Source organism: Scomber japonicus, chromosome 20 (genome assembly GCF_027409825.1).
Source record: "Scomber japonicus isolate fScoJap1 chromosome 20, fScoJap1.pri, whole genome shotgun sequence".
Lineage (NCBI taxonomy): Eukaryota > Metazoa > Chordata > Actinopteri > Scombriformes > Scombridae > Scomber > Scomber japonicus.
Genome location: NC_070597.1, coordinates 14,469,705 through 14,487,452, shown reverse-complemented (window position 1 = coordinate 14,487,452; position 17,748 = coordinate 14,469,705). Strand labels below are relative to the sequence as shown.

The 17,748-nt window shown below is 38.7% G+C and overlaps 1 protein-coding gene across 1 annotated transcript in view; it reads right to left on the bottom strand.

The window, feature by feature from the left end:
• Window positions 1-17,748, bottom strand: part of nrg3b (neuregulin 3b) — a 204,406-nt gene that overhangs the window by 14,006 nt on the left and 172,652 nt on the right. Inside the window, 4 exon segments of the mRNA XM_053340829.1 lie at window positions 2,245-2,371; window positions 5,290-5,392; window positions 9,159-9,185; window positions 14,773-14,846. Coding sequence (XP_053196804.1) covers window positions 2,245-2,371; window positions 5,290-5,392; window positions 9,159-9,185; window positions 14,773-14,846 — 331 coding nt within the window.

Genomic DNA, 17,748 nt, shown 5'->3' with positions numbered 1-17,748 from the left:
AGAATTTAGTCTGCGCAGAAAGTATAATCTCTGCAGGCCCTTTTTGCAGATTGTTGAAGTGTCGAGATCATGTGTCAGGATAACATGATTCTCACTATTATGCTTAAAAGCATACAACTAACACAGATGATTATTACTATTATTACTATTACAGAGGTTGATAAGATGATGATGCTGATGGGATATGTTTGTGTGGTGGTGGTAGGGGGGTTCACTCTCTCACACACACACACAAACACACACTCACAATGGGCCTGAATAATAACTAAGATTGAATAGAGTTCTCAGATTAAATAAAATGAGGATTAATAAAATATTTAAACAACCAAATTAACTGAGCACTTTCAGATTAGGCAGCAGTTGCAACATGCACATACAGTTACAACAAATGTCATACTTACTTTCAGATGAATATTAATTTATCAATATTTAATGTTTAATATTTAATGTAATTCAATACTGTGCAATATCATTACTCTCATTGTCCATACCCATTACTCACCGCATTATCACCATTATCACCATCACTGTGCAGTATTTAAATAATGTGCTAACCGCTAATCGATATGGACCATGGATGTATTATGGACGCTGAAAAAGCATTACATTACACCAAGAAGAAACTTCCGCTTGGGACTTCTGGCATGGATTAGATATATGGCGGCGCCCTCGTCAGTCATCTTAACTGCAGTTGGGTCCCTCTTGGAATTTATGCAAATTTAGTTTTGCTTTGTTTAGTCTGAATATTTGTCATGTATGATTTTTTTTGTTGATTACTCATCTTGCACAAAATAAATATAAAGAAAGAAAAGGTTATCTGGAAAGACAAGCGTTCACAGACACACACAAACACACTCACTCAAAGTACACAACACTGATTAATTAAAAGGCTCAGAGGCATAGCAGTAAATGACATGGCTTTTCTTGCTGTTTGAAGAGACTGGAAAAAGCCTTCTCTCTCACTGAGGAAGAAAAGGATCATATTGCAATCTCCAGTAAGAACAAACAAGATTAAAAAAGAAAAAAAGAAAAAAGAAAGAAACTGTAATTGTCGTTGATTGACATATACTGTAGGATATCTTTACTTATCTTTTTACAATTCTTAAGGGTCAGTTATAGCAATTTCCACATCTGGGCTATAAACAGCTGGTTCACATTAGCACCACATTAGCACAATAGAAGAAAGTTGGATTTAACTTCTTCATACAATGATGGAAAGCAGCACACAAAAAATTCTTCAACATAAAAATAACATGTTATTAAGAAGACAAAGAAATGGACCAGCAAATAATAAATTCATATAACGTATGACCACTTTCCAACACCATACAAAGAGGATGCATTCAGGGAAGTGCTAATGCGCTTTGGCGATTGCACTCCTTTGATGAGACCTTTACAAGTGTGCATTAGGCAGCAATTACCCCAGAAATCTGTGGAGACCATCAGCCTTATCGGTGACATCTACATCCTACACCTGCTCTGCCATGAATGTCTGGGTCAGCTCTCTTTCTCCTGCAGCACCTGCCACTGGCTGTGTTGGCTTGTAATTCATTTGTGAGCAGCCTTTTCTTTTGTGCTTACACCCTGTCGTCTCTTTTTCACGCTTTTTTTTTTCTATTGTGGGAAATAGCTGCCCAATCAGATTTTTCTCCTTTGGCTCATAGGGTTTCTCTCCAGAATGTTTAAGTATTATGTGTCATCATTAATCAATAATTCAATCATATAACTTCAATTTTCTTTCATTCCTAAACTGATTGAGGGTTCCTTTTTTTTTTTAACTCTGCTCCAAAAAATACAAAAAACTGACTTGGAAGTTGGTGTGAAAATACAGTTTTGGGGATTCTGAATAGTGAAAGGGCCACAAGCAAAGTGCCATTTAACATTACTTGTCTACTATATAGTACTGCTGCTGTGCTTGCATGGTGAATTCAGGATCCCTGACATGCCACAGATTAGAATTTCCAATCTGCAGTTCGTCTCGGTAATCTATCATTGTGAACATGACAAGTACATTTTTTCCCTATATAACACATGATACACTTATATTTAAACTGTAATTCCCCAGTGTCTCTCGACCCATGTCAGATATGACTGTGAACAAAAGGCTTGAGGCAGTAGAATGATTATTAAGACATATATCATATATCATCTTGTCAAGCATACTGTTTCGCAGTACTCTTCACTAAGATGATACTGTAAAGATGATAAGGATTGGAAATAAGTCAATAATAGATAAAGACTTGCCTTTTGGAGTTGTAGACTGTATTGAGGCCTAGGTGCAGATTTGGACATGAGGCCAGAGGTGTTGATGCTGCAGTCTCTCAAGTTGCGGCCATCAGAGAAATGAGCCTGGAGTTTTTCCCTATGTCTCCTAGAGAAAACAGAAAGAGGGAGAAAATCCAATATTATAGCTCCACAATTTTTCCTATTTCCCTTCCTATTTGAGGCGGCTGTGGCTCAGGAAGATCATCGTTCGATCCTCAGCTCCTCCAGTTCATATGTTGAAGTGTCCTTGGGCAAGATACTGAACCCTAAATTGCTTCTGATGGCTGCACCAGCAATGTGTGAGTGTGTGTGTGAATGTGCATTAGACTTGGTCCTGATGAGCAGGTTGGCATCTTGTATACCAACGTCTGCCATCATTGTATGAATGTGTGTGTGAATGGGTGAATGGGGGAATGTTGACATGTATTGTAAAGCACATTAAGTGGTTGAAAGACTAGAAAAGCACTATAAGTACAGTCCCTTTACCATTTACCTTCACAAAGCACTTTCAATGTAAGTAATGGGACAGAATCCACAGTCCTCCTTCCGTGCAAAAAAGCTGAAGCTCAGTTGTCCAAATCAGACAAATCAAGTACACAAATTCCGTCTTTTTGTTCCATCGCAGGCTGAACAGGAATTTACTAACTTTGACTGCTGAAACCTCAATATTATCTTCAGATAAACTTTTAAATATATTTTTGTGCAAAATGAGGGCTGTGAGTTTTGTCCCTCATCACTTACACCATAAAGAAATTTAGATGTGATCTTCTTATGTCCAGTATGAACAGGATTAATGATTAGAGCAAGCAAAAAAAATTTTTTGTGTTCATATGGGCACCTGACTGTACAGATGGTGTAAATACAAATAAATTCAAACGTAATTAAAAAGCAGCAATATTTCCCTGAGACAGAAACAGACAGAAACAGAAAAGAGGACGATGGTGGTACAGTTGGCTATAAAATGTCTGGCACTATTTTCTATTTGCACCGATCGAAACATTCTCCCTAATGATAACACACTGCGATAACTGTCTTTAGTCCAGTCGTTGATTTCTATGACACTCTTAGCCAACACACACAAACACACACACACACACACACACACACACACACACACACACACACACACACACACACACACACACACACACACACACACACACACACACACACACACACACTTAATAGAAATGGTTGGTGATCATTTTTATTGACCTGTTCCCTTCATTCCTGACACCCACTTTACTGTATGTGTGTAAAAAACAGGCACATACATCAAATACAGTACATGAGCCTTGAGATGAGCCCTGCCATTAAAACTGTCACAGTTGTCTCCTGTATGCTGGCAAATATTCACAACTATACACTGTAGGCATGTATATTGAAAATGTGACAATGTACATTTTGAAGAGGGACTTTTTGATTTGTCTTAACGGTGAAAATACAAGACTTGACAATATTTGCTGGAAATGTATGAGTGTCTTGAAAGGTCAGGGTGACAAAATTCGCAGCAACCAATTTGCATCTTTCAGAGCTGTAACTGAAGGCTTGATGGTGGTGAAAAGGGCTGGAAAAGGGCTACGAAAATAGCATTAGGAGAGAAGATGTCTTTGCACAAGTGAAAATTGAATCAAGTCAATGTACCGTGAAACGAACACTACATGCTCTTGTGGTAATAGTCACGGAAAAAACAAGGATTTTCCAGAAATCTCACCAGAGACACTGGAGTAGATCTTTACTATAATGAAAGGGAAAGATAAATTATAAAGAAAACCAGAGCTTATAATGGTGGTTTAATGAATGGGCAACGTATGTATGATTAGTTCAAACAATGAAGGGAACATTTTGCTAGCAACTAAAACAGATTTCCAGTTATCCAGCATCATAAATACCTTCATATATTTCACCTACATCATATAATTGGTTCCAATCTTTTCCCTTAATCACAAAAAAGCAAAACGTACCATAGAAAAAGCAATCTAACTATGCTAAACATGAGAGTGTTCCTTCATTTTGGATTAAACTTTGATTGGATTAAAAATGAATTGATGCTTAAGACTTTTGGATTAAATTTTAATTCACCATTAAATGTTCATTATTTAAACACTAGGTTACTAAACTCCCTCTGCAGCCAAGTCCTGTTGAAATGTTCCTGAGTAAAGGACGAAGCAATGGGAAGTGAAACGAGTGACGACTGAACACCTGGGTTCTCTGAGAGCACAATAAACTGAATTACAACTTCAAAGAACCTGCTCAGTAATACTGTATAATATATTACAATACATATTATCTAATACAGTTAATTTCATACTCCAATCCAAGATAATCAGCAACAGTTGGTGGATATTAGGCAGGCATCAGCACTATTTTGATATGCAGTCCGTCTTCCATATCCTGCTTGATTATTAAATGTAACAACCACATATAATTAACTAGGCTTTGATTTTCTTTTCTTTGGGTCTTTAAAGATGTAGAAGTAGCTCTCTTATCTCCAACCCCTCTATATAGTCTTCAAACAATATAAGGAATGCAACTGCACTAATCGTCTCTGTGAAGTGCTGACACAAAGGAAATTTGGGGTCTTTACTGGCGAGCAGAATAAACCAAATCATTAGCAATGAGAAACTATCTATCTTGGTGACGCTGTCAAACCACATTTGGAGATGAGGTTTGACAAGAACTCTGAGTGTGGATCATTTCCTGTGCATTCATACAACCACTGAGCTGACCGATACTGCACTACCTTAGACTCTACTTTAAGGTACCAAAAATAAAACCTGATATTGTATATCAAGACCTATTACCATTAATGCCACCCGTTACACTCTGCCGTTACTTCTTTTTCTTACATGAGTATCTGTCCCAAATGCATTCTGCACAGTTTAGATTTGATGCCTTGCTAAAGCATCCTCTAGATGACTCACACTTAGAATTTCATTGGGCTCCATGCCATGATAGTAAAGTGCTCTTTCTGCACAGCCGGGGGCATACTCCGCTAATGTGGTGCTGGCTGGCATCACTTACTTGTTTCGGCGGTAGAGAGCCATACATGCCACTCCAAGAAGACAGATCCCTGAGGCAATGCTGAAGATGGACAGCACCTGCCTCTGGTAGGTGTCACCACTCTCTGTGGAGGAGAGAAAACAGTTAAGGCCATTGAATTTCTACTCTGACACAAAGGATATGGGTTGTGGCTGTGATTGAGCTAGGAGGGAGAGATGTATCACAAATTAACATACTGAACACACAAAAATGTGGATGGAAGTACACACAAAGACATCCACCCACAACTTGAATTAGCATAAAGCGACCATTGCTGCTGTCAGTAAATGTCAGTGTTTGAGCACGGGATAGGGACATGGCAGACACAGGCATGGCTCAGTGACATGTGCTAACTGAAGTGTGATAATCATTTCGTTCAGACAAACCCAGCAGGCGTACCGATGGACTGTCTGCACAGCAGGGGCCACACTGAGTGTGTGTGCCTGTATGTGTGTCATCATTCGGAGACTGATGGCGACAGGGAATTAGCAGCAAATGAATGCTCCCGGAGTTTCCTGTCAAACCCCTGCACATCACCAACAGAGGCTTAAGGTCACAAGCAGCTGGGACAAGTAGCAGTTGATCCCAGCAGATATCTGTTTGACTGAGCAGCTGGAATGTGGAGCAGCACTACTTACCATAGTGCATGGTGCGGGGTGAAGGCAAGGCAGTGCATGCAGTAGCCTATCAGAAAAACTCTCACAACTAACTGTGCAGTGATCAAAACAAACACAATAAAGCTGTCCATCCAGAAACTGCAACATGATATGTAACTAATCCACTGACATTGCACTGTGGACAGTTGGAGCAACTTCTCCTTTCCACTGTCATCCACGACCTTGAACATAACCTCCTGTGACATGATTCAATCACTCAAAAACAATAATTCCCCCAGGTCTGATCTCACCACCTTGACAACTGCAGGAAAAGTGCAGAAAACATTACCGCAACCTGTGCCTGACCTTTGAGGGCTTGTCTGTGGCTTTTTAGGCTGTCAACAGAGAACTGTCCTGGGAGGTCTTCTTCATCCATGCTTGTCTGCCCAGGTTTATCAACTTCCTGCAACTCTTGTTTTAGGGGCAGAGTTACTGTTAGAGAGCTCCCTGCGTTCAAAGCTCGCACAGGGGCGCAACCAAGCATTTCGCTCTTTTTTTCTTTTATTCTTCTGCATTACATCAGTGCTGTATCAACACATTTATAGGACGGTGTAACTGAGTTCAAACCAGCAGGGAAACCTTTTTAATAATAGAATGCTTCTGGCAAATGTTAAAGATAACATCAGAACACGTCCTGGAGTTACAATATGTAGACAAATATATACATCAGAGTTTCAAAGTGCCCACTCAGCTCCTGTGAAGAGGAAGGAGGACAGATTTAAAATGAAATGGAGCAGGTCTAAAGAAATGCTGCAGCAGTTGCAAGTTATGAGACACTACTGCACATTTAATGCTGGCTAAATATAAAATTATTATACATGTACCAATACGGTATATTGATCTGATGAATCAAAAATTGCTGTGATACATATGATCATATATTGGCTTTTGTGTTGTAATGACAAAAATGGTCGTAAATTAGGATTAATATACTTTAGTTGTTTTTGGTGGTGTGTTGTCATCTTGAAAAGAGACTGTGATTTACTAGCTTAAGACTTAATGTGAATTCAAGCCTGACTGGTTTCAGCTATTTGTGATTGACGATTACAGTATTTAAGGATATTAAAAAGTTAATGATACTAATAGTCATGTTTTTTCATAAGAATATAATAGACATTTTGGCTTGCAGTATCCATCAAATGTCTTTAATTTCTCTAATAAGAGTTGTGAGAACATTTCATTTTTATGGCAAATGAAATTACAGTTATACCATAGACTGTATGTACTAATAAAAAAAATAATTAAAGTCCAATTACGTAAACTGACTAAATATACCATTTATACATACCATTTTTGCTGTTATCTAACTTCTATGGATTTTCTTTTTTATATATGTGCCAGAATATAATATATGTATATATACAGTATGTGTGATAAGCCAATATCAGCTCTGTGATTTGCCTGTCAGGTTCTATTGTGCACTGTGTAACTGATTGCTAATATAATTTTTCTGAGTGGTGAAAATGCCCAGAAGTTGTTGACTCGCAGATTCTTGACCCGTCCTGTAATTCATCAGAAACACAGCAGTGGAATGTCTTCTAGCTGTACTTTACAAATGAACCAGATGAGTTGCCTCTGTTCTTTGTTTATAAGTAATGTATTACTAGAATATCTGTGCCCCTGTAAACACTCTTGCTTTTACCATCAGTGAAATGACCTCTCAACAGTTGCATGTATGAAATATATGGAGAAAATCTTCACCTGCTGCTGCGTGATCAGCGCTCATGTGGAGCACCACCTGAGACAAACCTCTGCCTTTTTTGGATAGATGAAATAGGGTTCTTAAAAAAAAAAATCTGAACATAAAAACAGCTGTCTACAAAGCTCTGCTGAATGGCTGTAAGGAAAAACCAACATGCAGTGTGTACATAAAACCATTACAGGCCTTTCATGCCCAATGCCACAAGGCATTCTTGAAATTAGATGCATGAGCATGTTGGAAAATGGAACGAACCGAACAGCCTCAGCTATATTGCCTAAGCCATGTCGTATTGACACAAGGACAAGACAATCCCATAAGGCCAGCTATGCCATATAGCAACCACTCTACACATGACAAGAAAAACACTGTAATGAAGACTACGCTAAAGTATCCATGACAAAATGGGGTAAACAGACTGAAATACATCAGAACAAACTAGTGAGATTCACAGAATGCAAGAAAATCAAAAGGCAGCTTTGCTGTATTCTGACTGTCTCAGATGCAGACTGTCACATGTTGGTCTTATATAACAACTATCGAAAGATTCACTGCTGAAGCTCAAGAGGAAGTCATAATGGAACACAATGAATAAGCAAGTGAGCATGCATAGTGTTAAGCTGAATACCAAAAAAAAAAAAAAACTATCTGAGATTCTGTCATCTGTCCAGCTGTCAATCGATCAATTCTGTTCTCATTTTCTCTAATGCATCCGCCCACCTGCAGTAGCATTCTGAACTAATTTAGTCCCCAGATTAAAGTCACTGAACTGAGGAATGTTGTGCGCAGGCTTCTCTTTCAGAGTCTCTTCTCCTTCTTCCTATTTCCTGAAGCAAGCGTGTGATATGACGGTGGCTCATGGAACCATGTTAATGGAAAACTTCACAACACGCAATGTTGGTTTTTTATATGCACAAAAGGAAGCCAGAGAGCGAGGAAAAGATGGCAAGAATAAGAAAATGAAAAACAGTATGAATGTGAAGCCTGTGTATATGTGTGTGTATGTGTGTGTGTGTGTGTGTGTGTGTGTGTGTGTGTGTGTGTTTGCGGGGGAGGGGTCTTTATATTATATTTCTATTGCTACTGGTGGACTTTTTGTACTATTTCAGATTCATTCTTTTTCAAATAGATAAATATAGTTAAGAATGGGTGTGCTTTATAACTGGATAATACGTTTTGCATATATATTGTAATAGAATTAAAAAGTGCTGCTAAAATGACTATAAACACATCACGAGGTAGACACACATTCACCCATGCGATCTGTCTTTATTGCTCTATCCTCATTACATCACTCCTCTCTTACGGTACTGTTCTTCATGCAGACAGAACACACCTAATTCACCACCACAGTGTTTCCATGGCGACTGGCCCACATTAATTTTCCAAGGTGAGCGGCCTTGTTGTGATGGATTGTATGTTTTGTATGGTATTTCACAGACGCAAGGCACATGAAAGATCGAGCATGCCACACATTCAGTGAAAAGTTGTCTTACCCATGAACTCGATCCCAAGTTCATCCGCTGTTCCGTTCAGGGCCAGGTAGCAAGGGAAAAAGGGAAGGAATGGATAAACGGGGAGAGAGGGGAGAGAGAACAGTTACAACATGATGCGCCTCTGTCTTACTCAGAATCCATTTTAGGCAGAGACACATGCTGCAGCTTGACCATAAAGTTGTTTTGACGGCTTTCTCTGACATGTTTCTCCCTTGTGCACCAGGTAATGAGCCAGCCAGCCCCAGATGCTTGGTATGCTTTCCCGTGATACACTCTGAATTCTGAATTCACACTGCCAGCAGAGGCTTTGAATGAAGAAAGCAAACAACAAAGATACGTGGGCTGAGAGGATTAGAGGAAGGATCATGAAAATAAAAGTTGAAAATGACATATCATATAGCTTTATGTCACTGACGTTGCTTTGCATGGGGCTTGTATATTGATTTGAGCCCGAGGCATTGCAGTAATTGTTCTCCTTTGTCTCCATGCATAGCTTTTCAATATTCACAAGCTGGTCGCTTAAAGATGCGCCACACTAACACACACGTTCACACACATGCTTGCACACCCACAGGCATACAGTACCTTATGCTCTTGTCTGTATTTCTTTGTCTTTCACACACACACACACACACACACACACACACACACACACACACACACACACACACACACACACACACATACACACACACACACACACACACACACACACACACACACACACACACACACATACACACACACACACACACACACACACACATACACACACTTTGACATACATTCTCTCACACATACACACAGTCTTTCTTCATGCAGTTAAGTCTCTACCCCCCAATCCCAGTGCTGGGGAAACAGATAAAAAGGAGCACTCGTGTTCTTTCCATCCTGACAGTGCCCCTTTTTCATGTCACTGTAATGTAATCTCATTTAAATTAAAATGAAACCCTCACTAGTAATTGCTTTTCTGACAGAGGTGGTCTGAGTTTTAAATAGAATGCGGCTTGCCAAGCTCTTGACAGATTATGTGGTGGTCACACCAAAAAAAAAAGTTAAATGCAAGGCTCCTGAATGCATTTTGATTATGCCATGAGAGAATTTTTCAGTGTTTTGGCTTTAGTAGAAGATTAAGAAACAAGTAGTGGACTGAGATCCAGATAGGCACAAGACAAATGAACAGTAGGATGAATGGATTATGATAATTGCATGAGGTTATCTCACTCTATTAAGGGAGCAATTTAAGGGAATATGTCTTTCTAATGATCAAATTTTAAATAGAGTAAGTAAACTTGTGTTGTTTAGGGAAAGTTTCAGAAATAATTTAGCCTCACAAATGTTAAAACAACTAACTTTATACAAAGCCATTTACTTTAAGACTTGCCTGACAGATTCTTAATGAGGGAAGAGGATTTTCATCACAATAGTGATAACAAGAGAAAATAGGATGAAAAGACCTGAAAGCAGGTCTGCTATCCCCAAATTAATCAATCAATTAACCCAGTCATTTATTCTTGTGTTTAGAAAGGAAGCAGGTGTCAGCATGTTTTTATTAAACACAATGTACATTAAGTTAATCATTTCCAGATTTATCTCCTGTAGCCTCAAGGATTAATAAACAAGTGTCAGCATTTATTATGTGCTCCTGCTGATATATAGTCAGTCTCATAGCAACTCACAAACTAATGATTAAAACAGTTAAGAGCAAATCAATTCTGGCCAGCGGACATTACGATTTTTTGCCATGAGGAGTTTTAAGATGTAACTGAATGATTAAGATATGGCTCACACTTTTGTTAGTAGGCTTTCACTGTCACCGTGGCAAACACTTGGAAAGACCGAAGAAGTGAATGCAGCTTCTTCCTGATATTGCCTGACTGCATTATCCATTCAAGCCTTTCCCAGTGATTGCCCATGGCAACAGCCAACACTTCTTCCACTCTAAATCGCCCTGACTGTCACAGCCTGCGCAGATGATGTCATTACAACACTGATACACATCCCTTCCTCTGGCATCGCCTTGTCTGGAGACATTCACCAATCATAATATGTGCAGGCTCCCAATCCTCCGCACTGGCAACTCAAAGCACTCGGGGGAATCATTTACGGCATCTTGTGGGAGCCTTGAGCAAGCTTGGAGAATACCTGTGCATCATGTCAGATGCTTTTGCCCTGATTAAGAGGCAGAAATCTGGCGGGTGGGAGAGACAATGGCAGGAGTGAATCAAATCCTTAATCCCCTCCTTCAATTGGGTGAGCAGGGAACTGGGGAGTCAGTGTGTGCGAGTGTTTGTCTGTGTGTGTGTTATTGAACCAATATCCTTTGTAGCTGCTTACTCCGGGCCTAATATCTACCGCAGATAAACAGTTCAAATTAGAGGCTTGTTTTCTTCCTCTTTGTAAATGAGCTGAGTCAAACCAAAGGCTTGCTTGCCCCCCTCCTCCCCACCCCCTACTCCCCTCGTCAGTCTTCCACCAGACATCAACTCCAAGTGCAACTGGTCCAACTGAACACTGTTAGCGGCATGCCCTTAACTCTCTCATGGCTAAGGAAGTAATGTCTCCCAGTTCTTTACAAGGTAAACTAAATTGATGTCTTCCTATACTCCCATGAAACCAATTAAAGACCTCACTACTTCCCTGCTGCGCACCAATATGTAAGTCCCCAGCACCTTCTCCCCATCTCATCTCCCAAAGCTGAGTTCACAGCATTATAGCTGGAGTACCTGGCAGGGTGCCTCTTTTACCTTTTGTCCCTGAGCTTTTGAGATGTGCATAACAGTCTCTGCTTCTCTTTCTTCCTCTGTGAATATGTGTGTATGATAAAAATGGCTCTATGCGCAAGTTAGTGTGGCCTGCTCTCTTGAGTGGCTGCTTTGTGGCCGGTCAATACCGAGACAAAGGTTGAGGAGCAATGGATTATTTGTGATTGCAAGGTGCAGAGAGATTGATTTCAGAAAAAATAACAAGCTCAAAGGAGAAAATCGTGCATGACATAAAACTTTTTTTTTCTCACCACAGGGTGCGATTTGTGTCTAATGCTGTCTGCTCAGTGAATGAAGATATAGAATTAAACTCAGCATGCAAATATCCATGTGAAAAACAAACCAAAATGCGTTCACACCCAAACACACTAACAATGAACTCAATTTTATTGGAGCTTGTCCCACTTGTAGTCGTTGTTAGTGTGTGCATGTATGTGTGTATGTTAGTACATGATTTGGCTTTTGAAAGCAGGATAATCCTCAAAACCCTTGGTAATCTGGGTAAATTTTAGATTACTCTGTATCAACAGAGATCAAAATAGGCTTCATTCCTCTCTCAAATCGTCCAGAGTAAACATCTCTTACGGTATTTGAACATTTGTGGCCATAACACACTTTTCTGTAGTGAACAGGTGCGTGCATGGGGTTTTGATACAAGACAAATTGTATGCAGTTGTGCATTACAGCTGTCAATATTTATTTTTATTCTATGACAGAGGGGTGGTGACCTTATGGCACAAAATTACAAATGAATATCTCTTTTATAGGCTTTTAATGCAGAGTATATGGTAGCCATTAATTCATACATGTATGCCATGCACCCATTTATTCCTGAGTTGCCAAAAAAGTGGTCTAGGATATAACATATGGATATTTGCATTACAAGTAAGATGGTGACATAAATGCATAAAAAAACAAGCTGAAAGAATTTTATTTTTTTATGGCAATAATCCCCAAAAATAGTGGTCAAATACACAAGATCCCAAATCCTCCAGTTAGATGAAAGCAAAACAAGCTAACTTTATACGACTACAAAAATTGCTTTCCATGATATTTTATATTAATAACAGGCTGCAGTTAAGATGTTAGTGTATGTTGTATGTATTGTATCTGGCGGGGGAGGATGGGGTTGATTCTGGTCAACCAGAGTTCATGATAACACCTTATGGAAATGTCTGGAGTCTAATTTAATGAAACACCTGTGATGGGCGGTGCCCTGCAGATCTTTGACACACCAACTCTTGCTCAACTTCTTATATACTGCAGCACCCACAAGATTTCCACCTACAGCATATGCTCTCTTTCAAAGCAGTATCAGACTCTTGTATATACTTATGTTGTATACTTGTATTTATTTGTATATTTTTATTCCCAATCACTATTTTGGAATCTAAATACATCCACATTTTGTATTTTGTAAGTGCTGTGTTAATTTAACTGCTTTATAGACTCATCTTCAGCTACTGTTAAGATGCTGAATTATAGTATTTAGTCTTCTGAAAGGTGGACTGTACAGTATATTAGGTCAACAGAAAAAAATCTATTAATCTTAATATCCTTTTCAATCCCGACAATAATTTAGCTTTACATTACAAAAAAATGTAGCTTTTAAATACTAACAAATGAATATACAGTATATTTTATTGCAGAGTCTCAAAAAAGTATAAAAGTATATAAAATAACACAAAAAAAATGAAATGCATTTAACACATTTATCAAACCCCCTTTATATTTCACCTTCAGAGGCTTATTGTCTTATACTGTATATTTTTAATAACGTAAAAATATGCTATGAATGGGCTGCAATCCAGTTCTTTCTTCAAGTGTCCATTTTTGTGAAAGACACAAGAAGATTTGGCTTATCACAAATAACACCATACAAATCTCCTGAGCTAGACACACAGGAAAATTGATGTCTGCCTACGTAGAAGGAAAAAATAAATCCCATAGTGAAAACCGTGTGCCATGAGGGACCATGAAACATACTTCATGACACTGGCTTTGGACCCCATTAATGGAATCTCAGTGGGCCTGGTGGCATCAAACAGAAGGCAATAGGAGTTAAGTTTTCTCTCTGACTCCTGGTGCAAAGGGGCCAAGACACTCCATAAAACAGTGTGAATTTGTAAAGCCGCAGTCTCATGGGAAAGACTCAGGGCCCTCCAATTTCTCTTCCTTGTACCTCTGACTTTTGCTTTATTTTTTAACTACACTACAGAGCTTTCATGGGGATTGAAAGGCTCCAGGGGAATTGTTTTTCGTGAACAATAGGAAACTGAACACTTCCCTTCCTTTCAGCTAAATAAAGCAAAGCAGGATTAAAGACCTTAATAAAATATACCGGAGGTTTTATGAATATGTTTAATTCTAATAGCATAGCTGCACAGTAGTACCTATGTAAATTAATAAGGAAACTCAGTCTCATGATACATATTTTTAGTTGGTCTAGATACTAAATTATGTTTATTTATTGCTTTAATAATTGCTCTAATTCAGATTCAAATGAAAAACCCCACATTATGACACCATTGATCAATGCAGGACCACCCGTCATGAAAAAAATGACTAAGAATGGAAATATTAATCATAAAGTAGATAATTCACCAACTGAAAACATTTCTGTTTTACCCGATTTACACGTTGTTAGGACCCACCGAACTGTACAATCCTGCGCTGCCAGAGTTCATTTAAGGCTGATATGACTTGATTTATATTTATCTTATTGAGTGATACAGTGCAGTCAGAGATTCGCTCAAGGGCTTGTAACACACATTTGTTATGAATTTGTTTTCATGTTGCAAATCAATACACCAACGCTGTAGGATGAAAAATAGAAAAAGAGAGCGTACTTGGGTCTGACAAGATAGCATCTGTCTTGGGTACAAACTGGTCACATCGTAGTCCATGGTAGCCCTCCTTGCACCTGTGAGAGAGAGGGAGGAGGAAGATTTGAGATTAGAAGTAAGACAAACCAAGCAAAAAGTAGCAAAGCACAACATGAACTATCAGGTGAAGAGACTTTGAGATAAGGAAAGTTCAAAAAAGGAGAGGCCAAAATTGGAGTGCTTGCTGAGGACTGAGGTGGCAGAGGGAGATACACAAGAACTGTGGAGAAGGGTGGGGTGAGAAGAAAGAGTGGAAGGCGGGAGATAGTTGGGCAGGCCTAAGCAGCGCCTGCAGCCGCGCTGATAGCACATGACTGACATGAATGCCAAGTCCCAGTGGAGGAAATGGGGTACTGGGATGAAGAGTACTTGGCGTGATGCAAGTGACGCAAGATCTACAGTGGGGGGAAAGCTGCCATAGTTGGAACAGTCATATAAACAAAGTCCTGGCAAAGTCCAGATATTTGCTTTCATCGTCAAATAAATATCACTCCACTGTTGACGCTTGCAGATCCCTCTGCAACTGTCATAAATATACCCACAGACGGTATGAGGTCTGGCTGTGTATGTTGCAATGTTTTAGAAATGCCCTCCATGCAAGAACATTATAACACAAATATAATTCTTGTTAATGACCAGATATTTTTTTTCAATCCTGTCCTAACAACTGACTGAAATCAAAGAATGAAATTGATATTTACCCCTCCAAATGGGCAAATAAACAAAACACTGTTCCTTTAAGAATAAAAAACTTGAATTATTACAAAAATCCAGGACTAAAATATACAATTATGTGTTGTTCTTCCAATTTGGCACAACCCTGAATAGTTTTTGTCTTAGAGAGGACATTTTTCTTCTTTTATCTTCAATAGTGGCCACACTGTGAGCACATTTAGTGGGATGATCCATTCCTCTGCTCTTTAAAGGCTTAGGGGAGACAATTGGGGATTTGCTTTGATGTGTTTGCTTCAACATACACTTGTACATGAGTGAGCGATATGTCAGAGTTGTCTATATTTCCTCTATTCCATCAGTCGATGACATATTGTAGGTAAACTGGGGGGATTTACACTCTCATATTATACATCAATATCTGTCCACCACATTTCCACTAGTGTCACAGTTCGTACACAGTGTTATGAATTGGTTGAGTGACAAGCCAGCAGAGGACCACTCAACTCAGTCTTAACAGCTTGGATTGATCTGATAGACTGAAAAAAATAAATAAAAAAAAAAAAACAATAACTGAGCTACAGCATGGTAAAGCTAACTGAGCAGTGGAGATCACAAGTTGTCTGTTCAGTATGGGATCACAGAGAAAACTGATCGATTGTCAGCATCTTTGTTTACTTAAGCTACAGTTTCAACTCAATTTGTTCAATTAGTCTCAGTTTCAGTATAGAACTGCACAATTGATGAGAATCCAACATTGTCTCCTTATTTCACTCAAAGTTGATGATGCATGGCCATTTTTTTGGGTGTCACTTTGCTGTTTTTTTATTTTTTATTTTTTATTAAATGTCTGGCATAGGAATATTCCATAGGGATGGAATAGGAATGGAATAGACTGGAACATGCCTGCTTTAGTGGTGAAATGCTCCACTATTGTATGTTCACTAGCTAGTTGCTAATTAACCAAATATCTTATGTTTGGTGCTGGACATGAATTCTACAGTCATTGACAAAAGACTGTAATGGTACAGGCCGGAAATGTTTTTGTACATTTTAATTATGAAAAAAAATCAAAAATGATCTTTTTAAAAATAAACATAAAAATAAAACCAAACCAGTAAGGTGAAGAGAGTTATAAATGTCAGCAGATTGATTGGGAACTGCAGAGGCAATTTCATCCATTGTTTTTTTTATAAATAATATTGATTATAGCTGCTTTAAACAAAGTTACATAAAAACAAGATTTGCAAATGATAAGCAAAATAGAAGGAGAGTTTTGAAAGCTTCTGAAACCGCAATGCATTTCATAGTGATCAGTGCCCCTGTCAAGCTGCAGGGCGTGATCGTTGAGATGTTCATTTAGCGTTATGTGGCAGTAAAAATCTCTCTAACAGCACCTTTAAACAGTGGGGCTCATTACTGCTCAGATGAAGTGTGAAAAATATCCTTGAATTAAACCCCCTCTAAATCTTAAACCTCAAACTCTTGCTGTCATTTCACATCCCAAGTAATAAGCAAAACCTTTTATATTTTCTCTGCTCAGGCAACCAAAGGGGATAAAGAACTTGAATCTCGCCTGCCATTCTTACTCCCACAGCCAGACTTCTGCCTCTTAATCAGCCTGAAAACAAATGACTAATGCAATATCCTGGTATTCTCCAAATGTTCTCTCTTTCAGGCACGCACACAATTATGCTGTGTTATGTTGTCCTACAAAACAGCACACAGAGTTACCAATAGACTATACTACAGCTGAACACTGCCAGATATCAAATACAACAATATTTTGAACTAATCATTAAACTGGCAACATTTTGGGGCTGGCTGCTGGTGCTTCCTGGAGATATTCTGTGGAAACAATGATTAGTTATGTGAATATAAATACTAAACAGATAGAAGCAGTCGTTGATTGTAACACTGAGCTAAAACAGCGAAATATGTTCAGAAAAACCTAAGATGCTATTGTAATATTGTAAGTATCTGTGTTCTTCCAAATCAAAATCAAAAGTCAAAATTTTGCCAAATGCCATTTCTTTAAATGAGAATTCATGCCTAAAAGTAGGTATGTTTTGAAGTCATATATATGAAGAATATAGTTTTTCTAAACTGTCTGCTTCACTCATCTGGTCTTGTTTTTATACATTTGTATTGCTTAAAATTAGGACAAAAGTTCAATTGTGGGACACAGTGAGTCAGGCCCACAACCGGTAATGTTTTACATTTCTATGCTGAAAAAATGAATGTATTGTCATATTACGTTATCAATGT